General features: G+C 39.0%; 1 protein-coding gene across 1 annotated transcript in view; it reads right to left on the reverse strand.

Annotated features, from left to right (window-relative positions):
- LOC135467088 (1-phosphatidylinositol 4,5-bisphosphate phosphodiesterase beta-1-like) overlaps window positions 1-14,915 on the reverse strand; it is a 77,983-nt gene that overhangs the window by 46,414 nt on the left and 16,654 nt on the right. Inside the window, 2 exon segments of the mRNA XM_064744849.1 lie at window positions 3,677-3,745; window positions 13,828-13,905. Coding sequence (XP_064600919.1) covers window positions 3,677-3,745; window positions 13,828-13,905 — 147 coding nt within the window.

Here is a 14,915-nt window from a genome sequence, read left to right on the forward strand (position 1 = left end):
AATGCTGCTCTCTTGACCAATCAATAACAGGCTTGTCTTTCTAAATATACGACTGGGCATATGTGATCTATTACCAGTTACACTCTAGGGTGGTGCCACGCCCATAAATATGTCAGTCTTAATTTGATATTGATGAATTGATTGATTGTCTCTCTGTATTACATTGCTTAATAAATCCCACCGGATTTATCAACAATCTCTCTGCCCATATGCACAATCTTTGCAAACGTTTATCCAACAACAACTAAATTTCCATGTATCTATTTTTTCCATGCAATGCTCAAGAAATTTTCACTTGTACGTATATAATGGCAGTTAGTTTAATGAGTGGAGGAAATTGGGAGTCCCCAGAATAAGCCACGGTCCTCTGGCAAATTACTGATGAACTTCCCCACTTGTGATGTACAATTATGAGATAGCCTATAGACAAATATAAGAATAAGATAATTACAAGACAGCCAACAGATTTTGTGCAGGATTCCACTGTTCTTACATCGATCGGACATCTGTCATACATGTAGTTACAGCTTTTAAATTCAATTTCCTTTGGAAAGAACATACTTGTGCATGCATTTTTATTCAACGTAAGGTGATTAATTTGAGACAGCTTTTTTCAAGTCAATTACATGTATCTCTTTTTTAAAAGCCTGAAAACATGTACTCATTCCACACGCTATGGACTGAAATCTATTCCGCCATTTAAAGCAATTAGGAAAAAGAAAATAAAAACTAAGACCTTGCTTTTTGTATTTTTAACCTGAACAAATGGGCCACTAAAGCATAAATAAATACAGAACACCAGATTGTTTTTTAAATTAATCCATAAATCTACTATAAAAGCATGAGGCCTGACAATTGTGTTTTCACACAGGCTTTCACCTTTTAGACCCTTTCATTTTTTACATTTTCATTTTTTATTTTCATTTCGACAATTTCCTGTCCAAGCGGAGAGTGAAATAGCTGAATAAAAACAGATTTGGGAAGAGCATCACCTAGACTGATTAAGTGTTTCAGGACACCTGCCAGCTGCCATTTGGTTTTATCCTCAGAACACCCATTTCTACAGCCTTGAGAAGCATGAAAATTGAAGGAACCCAGCCACTAAGGAAAAAGGAAGGTTGGAGTCCTCCAGTCATACAATTAAATTGATTTAACACATGGAGTGCAGAGAGGGAGCATGAGATCAGTGTTCAAAAGGACCTTCTATCACAATCCCTAGATTACCAAGGCTGTGTATCACTTGGATAGAAAAACTACATGTACAATCCAGTTTTATATCTGGGTCAAGGTTCAAGTTCCAACACCTAAATGTAAACCATTCACCCTAATAAGACGTGTTGTGCTGAATGGCCAGTGCATAAAACTAACCACAAGGGAAGCAATAAGCTACAGTTATTTCCAGGGGAGAAAAAACTGTAAAACACTGACTGCTGAAAGTTTCATGTACAAGTGCTCTGGAGCACCCATTAAAAATCTGATAATAAAAAAAAAAAAAACTATTACATTTTCTCTTTCCTCAGAAATCCTAAACTGATTTATTTACTCATTTGATTATTGCCAATCTCCCATTTATACAATGGGGACCAGTTTTATGGGTGGAGGAAGCCAGGGTGCACTAAGTAAATGCAAACCACTGAGGGGTTGCTGACAAACTCTGCCATTTGTTTATTTGTTTACCTGATCGGTGTTTTACGCCATACTTAAGAATATTTCACTGATACGACAGCAGCCATCATTATGGTGGAAGGAAACCATGCAAAGCCCGAGGTAAACCACGACCATCCGCAGGTAGCTGGAAGAACTTCTCACGTACGACCAGAGAGGAAGCTAGCATGTGCTGGACTTGAACTCACAGCAACCACATTGCTGAGATGCTCCTCAGTCACTGCGCCATGCTGGCAGGCTAACCACCATGGCCACGGAGGACCCCTGTGCCATTTGTGATAAAGATGTACATTTATTTGTATAAATGTATGTCACTTTTGTAAAAGACGAGTGGTACATCTAAAGCTAAATTCATGTAAGACCACACATGCACATAGATTTATGTGGAAATCAACAAAATTCCGCCAACAACAAAGCTTCAATTTCACTTCCTGTTTCAGCATTTCATTTTTGGTAATAAGAATAAAATGCTGAAATAGTAAATCAAAACAAAACTACTCCATACTACTACTAGCATATCACGAGAAACTCGTCAGCACATCATCCGGCTGAAGGAGTTGTAAGCCAGTAATGAACCAGTTCTGATTACAGCTATCTTTCTTTGGTTCAATATGTTTGGTTTTATTCAAACTTAATATGTCAAACTGGATGAAACTTGCACATGTTTACCCTTTTGAAAGAGCAGATATAAATCCCTACAGAGACTAGAATATTCCTACAGGTACACTAATACATGTATATGGGCATGGCAGGTTAGGCAACTTCCCATTAAAAACTTATATTCATTATCAGACCACATTAATTATTCACCAGTTTTCTCTACATAAAATTAATAATTGATCGCTGTACACAATTTAATAAGAAATATTGCTTTTTTCCAATCAGTTTCACCAGACAACAATCTGACTGCATGAAAGTGCATTCTCGTCAGCAGCCATGCATTAATCTTACATATAACTCTAAGGGCTTGTTTTTCCCTTTAGTTTTATGATGAATTTCATAACCTACACAACCTACACATGTTGATGTACATGTACATAATCATTTTGCCTGATCACTTTTTTCTTGGTTTAACTCAAAATTACCACGGGAAAACATTATTTTAGTAAATATGTACATGACCAGTTAGAGTACTGACCCTCATAAAAAGAGATTATAATGATGATTCTGGGCCAAAAAAAAATTAGTGCAAATCCAATCCAATTATTGTAAGAACCACGCCTTGGACATTTTCTCATAAAATTTGAGTTTCCAAGACTGGAAATTTACACTTCTGAAGACTTTTCTCCCAAAGTATCAATGGAAATACAAAAAACATGTAAATTATGGTAACACCACAGACATACAGTATGTGTACTTGTAGATGATAATCTATCCAAAACATAAAGTAAATCTAAAATGATGGAAATCTTGTATCAATACACAGCCACCGTAGCAATTCTCTGGGAAGAATAAAAATTGATCTCGCATGAAACCTCGTCCTTCATCAAAATGATGTAAAATTATTATAGCTTTCTATGAAATAACAAGTTAGACCACCATTTCACAACCAAATTCAGTGGCAAATGCATCTTCCATACATGTCTTCATGTAGAACTGTTTTAATAAGGTAAGACTGCAATTACGCTGTATTCCTCACCAAAGTGTCACAAATCTAAAACTGTTGCTCTTTTAGCATTTCGTCTGGCTGATGGGCGTTGCGTAAACATATGACGCACTCGTTTCTCAGAATCAATGACTATCAAGGGCACAAAATGGCTAAGTCAAGCCGCTGAGAATGGCTAATGCACTCAGTTCGCTGCCAAAACTGGCAATTCAACCTGGCGCTGCTGACGTAAAAGATTCTCAAGTGTTTGTGGCACAGATGATCACTTGATTGGACTAATTAAGGAGGATCGATGGCAGTTTGTGACATGCCAGATCTGTGCACGGCTGATGAGGCGGCCCTCGCTCGTCTCATCAGCCTGCAGTCACCTGGAGAGCACAGCTATCAGCGTGATAAAGGCCTTACCTTGGGAAGCCTGGCGTATTTCCCCGTTCGCGTATCTCTGATCAATGAAATATCCAGGCAGTCCATTTCCTGCAGAAAAAAAGAAACATAAAAGAGATAAATCACAGAAACCATCACATAGATAAGCAACTCAAATGATCGACAGGTTCAATGGTTTTCTGATTTTTGTTTTGTTTAGTTTGTTTGTGTTTGTTTTGTTTCTTTCTTTTTTTTTTTTTTTTGTACAGTTAGCACTGATATTTTACCCCAGGACAACAATGCCCACAATATACCATTTATTTACATATGACATTTATTGATAAGGACAAACATGATCATCACAAACTAAGCGTTCCACAGATATGTGTATAGCTGAAGAACTTTCACATAAACACACAGAAACACAAAGATATATTTTAAGTAAAACATTGTAAGACAGCTACATGTATAACTGAGAGTACAAACTGAGACCACCAGTGCACCAGCTCAGTACATGTACATCAATAGGGGTATTTCAAGTTCCAACTCAGTTCACGAACTATTTTTGATCTCATTTATTATAGCACGGGCATCTGATAAAGTTTCACAGAAAGTAATTTTGAGTAGACGAACGAGGAAAAAATTTATGAGCTAAAAGTTCTGAAACACTATACCCTAATTCTTCAACCTGTTCAACTGCCTCTGCAACCAATATTTTGAAATATTCTGAGAAACTCTGGGGTGTACATGTAGAGAAATAATTTGCACAGTTTTATTAAGCTTGCATCTTTCGTGAAAACCACAAATTATTTTAGCATCATTTACACAATAATCATAAGTATAAATTCCATTGCAAAAAGTGCTTTAATTAAAGGTCAAAAGAGTTGAAGATTTACAGTATGTATGTAGTCAGACTCCAATGCCCAGAGCTTATTTTGCAAAGCTGTTTACTAATAAGTCAAAATTCAAAATCTCATTCTGGTGCGTTTTCATGGACCTATAATGGGGTTGAAATTGGGTATGCTCAACAAGTGTTAAGATAAAAGATGTCTGTCACAATTTCACCTTTTTGAGACAATTGCTATGCATTATATTGACCTTGAAAACATGGACTTTCCAACATCAGCTTTGTAAATGGTCTCCTTTGCTTTTAAAAGGGATAGCTCTTCCTTTTGGTGAAAACGTATTTTGATACCTTCAAGATAAGTACTTTAAGTAATGACTCTCATTTAAGTTTGCCATCGTTTCAGGACATAAGAACTTGGATGCATACTTGTACAGCAGCCAGTCAATTGGTCGATACCACTGTACACACATGACCTTCCCTGTCCTAAGACATATGCTAGGGAATACGAGAAAACTATTTAACTCTGAATGACTGATACAAGAACATGAACCTTTCATATTTGTAAAGGTCAAAAGTGCACATCAGTAACCCAGATATTCTCTACACTGCCTGTTGTTTAACTCGAGGAAATGCTTAAATCATACATAAAAGACAAACTATGAGTTTGGGGGGGAGGGGGGTCTTTGTGGTACATGTATGTACTTCTTGTTCTTTTCATAACTCCTATGAGGAAGTTCACAGGGCAACTGAGACAGGGAGATACAGGTTGTTAGTGGCTTTGCCACAATGACTGGGGGACACTGAGGAACGATTTAATTGTACCCTTGGCCGTTCCCTGTTATCTTCCTGACCACCGAGATGTGAATGGTCAGAGACCCAGCGGTGAAGAGGAAGGAAACGCCAGCTCTATAAGTTACACAATCAATCAAAGGTCAATAAGGAACACACTGATTACCAATGAATCAGGGTTAAAATAGCAGCCAAGCCAGTTAGCTACTCCAGCCAGCTAGTCTGTCTATATCGCCAAAGCTACGTTGTGTATCTCTTCCCCGGGTCGGTATCAGGGAAATTGATTCTAAGTCGGCCTGGTCGTATCAAAGGCAACCCGTCTGACTTACAGGCTCGCCATTCCACCAGTCGTGATTAATTTTACGCAAATAAAATTCATCTAGTCCGCCTGCCTGGATACTGACCACAAAGCACTTCAATAACCGTTTGTGTTTCTCTACTAAATTATGCATACCCTAATCCTTCCAAAATTTGGGACAGATATTAGTGGTGTTGAAAATAGAATATTACATTTCTTTGCTAGCCTTTTAGAAAAGTAAATATATGAGTACGTTCTTCATTAGAGGGTATAATCATGTGAGAAAAAAGAAACTCAATATTCCTGCAAGAAATACACATATATTGGCTAAAATGAGCAGACCAGGTGTCCCAAATTTTAGAAGAAATAGGGTAGACTGATATTAACTCTAGAATGGCAACATAAGCCAAGGCCTTATCCTCTTTCATCATCTAATAAAAACGTTAAATGGAAATGAGAGATTTTTCTCCTTTGGGTAGGGCTTATGCAGAAAAAATAGCTCTATTTAATGTGTGCCTATACTCTGAATAACGGTACCATTAATTGAAATAATAACCTACATGTACATTCTGAACTATAGAATTTGTTTTACTGATTGATGATTAATGCAGTACTCAAATACTTTCCTCTTTCCTATACATACGTGGTGAGTTTTAGAGTGCCAACTTTCCACCATGTGACTTCCAGATTTTACCCTAGCAGAGCACGCTAAATCATGTATGTCATACTGAAAACCATGTAAGATCATCTATCCCACGATCGCTGTCAACTGCTTGTTGTAAACAAGGATCAACTGCCGGTTGCAAACGAAGATCAACTGCTGGTTGCAAACGAAGATCAACTGCTTGTTGCAAACGAAGATCATTAAAAATGACCTAAAGGGATGCATGATTGCTGTCAACTGATCACTGCAAAGTTCCTACAAGACGACCTAAATGGCCGTATGATCACTGTCAACTGCTTGTTGAAAGCAAGGCCCAGCAGCAGTTGAGGATGGAGGATTTCAAAAATGTCCAATGCGAGGATAGGACTGAGCCAATACAAAAGACTTACAAGATGGAGAATAAAACCAGTGCAGTATCTGAGGACAGAGTGAGAGTTGGCAAATGGTCCAATGTAGCCAGTGAAATAAGACCTCTGTTAGTACACATGTACCTCAATTAGGGTTTACATTGTAAGTGCTTTAGAGTAGCAAATTACGCACCACCTAGCACCATGTCATAAAACAGAATTCGGCAAAAAAACACACACACAAAAAAAGGAGCGAAGTGATGTTACCTGCTATTTATATGATGTCACTGTCTGGATTTTTGAAAGACGAGTATATTAAGTGAGAATTAACGACCCAAACCCTCTCAACAGTATACATGTGCAAAGCAATATACGTTGTATCTAGTCATTGCATATGAGCGGTGTATCAGTGGTATATTCATCACTCTTAAGAAATCATTACCTCGCCCAGGCCGTTCTATTATGATAATCCTAATTTAGATCCATTAGATCACCATTTATCAGCTCCACAACTACACGCCCAATGGATGACAAAGGTTCCAATCACCCATACAGCCGGCATGAGATGCAAGACAAAAAGAACAGAATATTGGCCACACCGCAAGAGCACTCCAACAATGTGAAGATGGCATATGTATATGGAGCGAGTCCTGTTTGGTAAATGTGTACCACTGCAAGACAGTGGTGTCTACATTTCCATGTCCAACGCATTAAGTGAGACTGCTCTCCATTGTTCTAATGACTATGCGTTCAGTTGTATGCATTCGCGCACTACTACGTGTAGACCCAAGGAAATAAATCCTGCACTACAAGATTATTACACATATGTGGGGCAAAGCAACAGTGATAATGGCACAAAGGATTTCATCCTAAACCGCATGGCTCTGCTGAGATGGTGATATTGTAACATTTTGTAATGTAACGCATAAGTAACTGTATTTCACTTAAAGCTTAACATTTTTGAAGGCACACACTTTGCTTGATTCTGACAGATCTATTCACTGGGATTTCTCTCTTTTTTTTAAATCTGATTAATTTTTTATCTGAAAATCTTAAGTGCTGGTATCACAACTGTCCTTTTAAGGTCTTTATAGGCTTCTAAAAGTGCTATATCACAAACCAAATGTTAGGTTAAAAACAGTAAGTTCCCAAGATGAGCCACTTCACAGGCTCCACATTTTGGAAAACTTGAATCACACCATTCTACATTTGATTGATCAGATCCACATCAAAAGACGGCTCATCCAACCAAATGAACACTCCACTTTTACCTATCACAGTGGATTTGTCTCATTCAACAGTATGACAAAGCACATTTTTTATAAACTTGTGGCCTACAAAATAAAAGAAATCAACCTGTACAGGTGTACGGAGGTGAATATTCCCAACAATAAAAACGTGAAAATTCTCCTCAAGATGGCTGGCAAAACAACTCAAGTGCGTAATACCTCGATCCATTCAGGAAGTGCAGAACACACTGGTAACTAACATGACTCTCCTGGACGGGCATGATTCTACTGGAAGGCCATGACTCACCTGGAGGGGCATGATTCTACCGGACGGCCATGATTCTCCTGGAGGGCCATGATTCTCCTGGAGGGGCATGACTCTCCTGGAGGGGCATGATTCTACCGGACGGCCATGACTCTCCTGGAGGGGCATGATTCTAACGGACAGCCATGATTCTCCTGGAGGGGCATGATTCTACCGGACGGCCATGACTCTCCTGGAGGGGCATGATCCTACCTGAAGGCCATGACTCTCCTGGAGGGGCATGATTCTAACGGACGGCCATGACTCTCCTGGAGGGGCATGATTCTAACGGACAGCCATGATTCTCCTGGAGGGGCATGATTCTACCGGACGGCCATGACTCTCCTGGAGGGGCATGATTCTACCTGAAGGCCATGACTCTCCTGGAGGGGCATGATTCTAACGGACGGCCATGACTCTCCTGAAGGGGCATGATTCTAATGGACGGCCATGACTCTCTAGGAGGGGCATGATTCTACCGGACGGCCATGATTCTCCTGGAGGGGCATGACTCTCCTGGAGAGGCATGATTCTACCGGACGGCCATGACTCTCCTGGAGGGGCATGATTCTAACGGACAGCCATGATTCTCCTGGAGGGGCATGATTCTACCGGACGGCCATGACTCTCCTGGAGGGGCATGATTCTACCTGAAGGCCATGACTCTCCTGGAGGGGCATGATTCTAACGGACGGCCATGACTCTCCTGAAGGGGCATGATTCTAATGGACGGCCATGACTCTCTAGGAGGGGCATGATTCTACCGGACGGCCATGACTCTCCTGGAGGGGCATGATTCTACCAGACGGCCATGACTCTCCAGTAGGGGCATGATTCTACCGGACAGCCATGACTCTCCTGGAGGGGCATGATTCTACCTGAAGGCCATGACTCTCCTGAAGGGGCATAAAACATTTGAGATCACGCACCTTTCTACATGATCCTATGGTAATGAGACAAGGCTCGTGTATTGATGAGTGCCATCAGTGCAGTGATTTCCCCCTAAATTTGGGAATAATTGTTGATAGAGGAGTATCAGATATTTAATATGTATTTTCAGACTCCTTGAGTCTAAATCTGTATCAATGGTATAACATCAAGCAAATTACCTGCATGTAAATTAATCAAAAACATCCAAAATAAAAATGAACTGTTTACTCACGTGTTAGCTAATGAATATTAAGTTATTCAACATGGCAGCGCCAACGAAAGACGGCATGAAAATAGAGTTCGAAGAAGTAATCGTACATGCCAAGGCAAGTGGTGGCGTTTCTGTAGAGTTAAAGCCAAGCAGGTCATCACTCTTCGTGCAGCATGTGAGAAAAGAGATGCCATTGCAGTCTAATCGACTGAGTATGGTAAAAGTCTTGTGTATCAGCTTATGCTTTGGGTCATCCACAAACGAGAACACAGTGAAGAACTCATGACAGCTATTGTTGTATCCCTGTGAATTCTATTATGAACAATTCTATTATTCTGTTATGAATTCACAAATCAAGTGGTAAAGGTATAAATATATTTAAACTGCCATGGTTCAGCTTGAGCATGGACGGAGATGATAATAATACCCATGGACGCCTGTAAATTGCGCACTGCTCAACAGTTTGGTACGTGTGTCATCACGTGCAGTTGTTTACATAAGGCAAAAGCAGTCATCTCAGATCAGGTGACATAATGCACGAGCCTCGCTTTCAACGTCACCGTTGTAAAACGTGTGGTGCGCAGGTCTATTAGAGATGTGATCTCAGCGCAGGCAGTAGATACATCTCTATTTTAGAATGGGGCATAAAAGCTAGGGGCAGTTATTTTCCTAAAGACAGGCAACAATGTGTCAAGGTCAGCGGCCAAGATCACTACTCTGTGGTAGACTGGAAGAACAAAAATCAGTGATTTTGTTAGAGATGGCAAGAGCCTAGTCATATGCAAGAGTCCAATGAGACATGTACATTCGCTCCAACATTCACGGAATATAGAAAAAGGAAGACCAAACATATTCACTGCAGACACAGACTCACAAATATTCACTGCAGACACAGGCTGAAAAATATTCAAGGTAGACATAGACTGACAAATATTCACTGCAGACACAGACTGAAAAATATTCAAATATTTGAATAAATTAAGCGCATCAATCCTTCAGCTTCTGTACATAAGGGTACATGTATATTAATTATTATATCTATTCCCATACACATGCATACTGTTCCTTATATGTAACTGACTTAAAATTTCAACCATGACTAAGATCCCTTTCTTTCTCCTGATTCCAAGACATGCATTAATCTTTAGAAAGATGTTTAATGGTTTGGAAAGTAGGATGGCATAAACTACTGACAAAATCTTACTTTCACAATCAAAACTAAAATGCTCTCACCTGTAATTATTCACCTCTAAAAAAGCATCTTTGCATGCAAAGTTTTATAGCAATTACATATGGTATGTGCATTGTTCAATTCCTCTTTACAAGTATTGGGAAAGACAAAGCTGAATGTGGTGGCCTCAGGTCAGAACAAATGGCTCAGTGAATCTATAAACATTCTGCTCACCAAAATCTGCCTTATTTTTAATTTGCTAAGAGATACAAGTAGGAGGAGGACGATGAGAAATAAATTAGATGGCAGAGGAGGCTGATCTACATTTATATATACAAAGAACAAAGTAGTACATGGACATATTAAGGATATCAGTTTACTTGCTCATGTGGCAGCATGACTGCCTCAGTACATGTGTACATAGAGACTGGGCTCAGGGATGAAGAGCAATACAGACAGGGGCAAAGGGGGTGAGGGGAAGGAGAGTGATCTACATATTTGTAACACACACAATATCAGGGAAATGCATTTGAGGCTGCAGATCAGTATGTACTATTAGAACAGCAAGGGGAGGGGGGAGGTGGATGTATAGGTGGAGAGAGGCCAGCAAAGAGGTGAAGAGCGATGTACAGAACTGGACAATGGCTGTCAATCAATGTATTGATCATTTACTTATGTGACACACAAACATCCTTGTTACCATCCCACATACAGCTGAGATGTACTAGAGGCTCCATTTGTATCTAGGCACAATATGCTAAACTGATATACACATACATGTACTCTGGCCATGGCTCTCTCGCTCCTGGCAGATAGCGGCCAGTGTCTGATGGCAGGTGCCATGGAAACCACATGGGTAAAATATCAAAGGTGTATTGTCCACGACAAAACCAGACGACCCCATTGCACATTCCTGCAGGGGTTTACCGCAGCCCTAAAGCCAATGACTTTATCCCCACTAGCTTCCTGTTGACATCTAACAGTCGTGCTGCTAATCGCACTATACACAGGAACACAGCACAAGGCAGAACAGATATGCCATCGGCTAATCGGTGGAAATTAAACACCATTCTTATCTCTGTCAAACCAACTGCAATTTGTATGCCTCTGATCATAGTGCCATATACATTCGTGTATACATAATGTGAGACTGTATATAGAATATGTCTTATGTCCATCATCCACGTACACATACGTGCATTTAAATAGGCAATGCAATAATCACATACATGTACTTCACTTCAATGTATAAAAAGCATCTTCACAAGGACAACAGCTAAGCCGCGTTCCCAAGGTGCAATTTCTTGCAGTGGCTAGTCAAATTTAAAAATAGTATTTCATAAGCTGCATTCAGATGGTCGATGGTATCTGCTGAATGAATGAACATGAACTCTAGCCAGTTTAAAAAACTGCCTCATGATACATGTACTGCTACAATGTATCGTGCATGTACTGCTACAATGTATCGTGTATGTACTGCTACAATGTATCGTGCATGTACTGCTACAATGTATTATACATGTACATACACAAATATCAGAAAAGTACAACATGGATTCCCTGACTGAGGCTGGGATTGAACCGACAATCTTCTCACGACTTAAATTCAAGAAATTAATTTAAGAAAAATAAGAGATCAGGGCCCATTTTCATGAAGCTCCCTTAACTTTACAAGCTCCCAACTACCATGACAACGTGATGCCTACAGTATTTGTTGCTATGGTAGTTGCTGCGTCGTGAAACCGGGCTCTGAGCCCTATTTAAAGGGACATTCTGGTTCATACCCCAGCCTAGAGGAAATGGAGTGGACACCAGAAGGGCACAGTATGGTGACCATTTAACAAAGCCAGTGACAAAAGCATTCCTAGAACTTTTAATATATTTGTACTGTACGCTGTACATCTAAATGTACAGTTTGTCTACATCCAGAACACTGTCTGATTGTACATGTATACAGACGATCGAAAAAGGGAAGTGAGCTACACACAGATTATTCACTGAAATCAGTGTTGATTGTTACACACAGAGGAAAAATGCAGTTTGCTGCTGGTTTACGCCATCTGAGCGGTCTTTTTACTACACAGGTACATGTGCATGATGTGCAGGCATGCAAATAGTCTATTATGAACAAAAGCATTTTTCCAGTTTAGTTGAGCAATTTGTTTCAGAACCAAGGCCAAACCTTCAAGCACGTGCCAGAAATTTTTCACTTTGTTGGCAGTTACAGAAAATATTGTTCACTTCACATGCAGAATACAAATTTGTTTAACTGTGTGCTTCATCTTTGCAGATCTTTCTCATTAAACGCTACAGAAAATGGGTTACAACTTTGTCCTTGTAACAAATACATTGCAGAAAATGTTACCACGTAATGAAAACTATTACGCATTTATTGATCGAATTGGAGGGGAAAGGAGAAAAAAATTTGGTTTTAAAAGAAAAATGCTCAAATTTGCAAGTCAATGCGATAAGCCGTGAGACAAAACACATCAGGATTTCAATGAAATGTCAGCAAGGTGAACAATGACAGATTGGCTCAGCATGGCCTCTCTCTCACTACTATTTCTTCCAATTCAAGTCGGTCAGCACAAAGCAGTAAGGGCTATGCACGTAGGTTAGTGTATTGATTGACTGTAATCTAAGGTAGTGTTCCTCCTCACCCCACCCGTCATCCCCCACCCTTAAAGACTCTGCTAGATCTACCTACAGCGAGAGGTTGCAGGGCTGAGCAAATAGATATAGTAAGTATACAACTTGGTAAAGCATAGATCTGTCTAACATTCCAACTATTACAAAAACATTTTTACCATGGTGGATTGCCATGCTTGGAATAGTTTATAATGCAGTGGAGACATTCACAGCTACGAATATTAATCTGTGCAAAGCTACAGGTCCATATCAACACAGAAAGAAAACTTGAGACATAAAATTTTTAAACCTGTAAGGCGTGAAATAAAGTTATTTCAGAGATCAAATGCTCCTAAATATCTAGTTTAGCTGTTGTGTGTTGTTTCCTTTTTCACTGAACATAGAAAAACATGGGTATAAAATACATGTAGATCATTGGCCTCCAAGATGAAATCAAACATGCTAAGTCCTTTATTTGTATGTATAAAAATATCACGAAATCATGCACACTAAAATGCATGTGTACATATCTTTGATTTTTTACAAAAAAACAAGATGAAGATGTGATGTTTAAATATAATATTTATCTATTTATCTGATTGCTGCTTTTTGCAGTACTCTTACACATAATAAGATAAATGGATGTAGTGTACAATGTCTTAACTAAATATGAACTTTATAAAAGCCACACAAATGTACAGGCACATCAAAATTTATGAATATAAAGCCTGAATTATGATACACAGCCTGAATTATGATAGTATTTCACTGGTACCTTGTTTTGATCCCGCCAGTAGAGGATGTAACCTTTGGGGTCCACCCTGAGGGTCACAGGCACTCCCATAGTTGATCCCTGTAAAAGGAAAGGTCAGAGGTTAAACAATATATATCTACAATTACAGGCCATACTGTAGCTGATGTGTCAGAGTAGGATGTGTCTACAGCACATATATGTGTGTACAATTCTCCAAGAACCCTTAAACTTTGAGCTGAAAGTTTAGGATCAACCCTTTTGCACTGTCTGTTTCACTACTTATTATGCAAATACTACAAAAATAAGAAAATTTTGTCACTTAAGAGCCGAAACTCCTGACCCCCAATTCCTTCTGATGGGTTGAAAAATGTCCCCAATCAGGCCCCTGTAACTGTTTAAGTTTTATTCATGAACATTAGGTGCAAAACTGGGTGATGACATCCTAGGACCATCTGTTCAGATCAATGATTTATTTAAATGCTGTTTAAATTAAGTTTTGATGTGTCAGGAAGAGCAAAGCAAAACATGATGAGAAAACAGATACATGTACATGGGCATCACTTTATTCTAATCCAATTTTCACAGAGCAATCTGAAAATTGGGTTTTATAAGTTTTGGAAGGAGTCGAAGACCAATGAAATGTCTGTCAAGTCAAAAAGAAAACAAAGGTAAATGTTGTAAATGTGCTACCTGCCTTACTTGTGTATTACGGCAAAGTAATTTTCAAGACACACACATATAAACTTCACAATCAGATAAATTTAGACATGAACATGATAAATGGGTGAGGAATCATTCTTCTTCCATTATCTCACACATACACGTAAATCAGAGTTCTGTTTCTGTCACATAAATTTTTCAGCTATAAAAACATACTGAAATGTAAGAACAACAGAATTTTCCAATAGACCAATCGAAACTAAAGTTTTTCAACCTTGTTTTCACTCAAACATTTCCACTTTGAAACAAAGACATTACTGTTATAGGCTCCATTTCCAATCTTTTGAGAAGAATATTTGAGGATGTTAATTTTAAATTTCTGTTTTAAAGTCAACTTATGTCTGATTAAAGTGCACTTACACGTAAGTCCTATCTAAATTATTACATGT

This window comes from Liolophura sinensis, chromosome 6 (assembly GCF_032854445.1).
Source record: "Liolophura sinensis isolate JHLJ2023 chromosome 6, CUHK_Ljap_v2, whole genome shotgun sequence".
Lineage (NCBI taxonomy): Eukaryota > Metazoa > Mollusca > Polyplacophora > Chitonida > Chitonidae > Liolophura > Liolophura sinensis.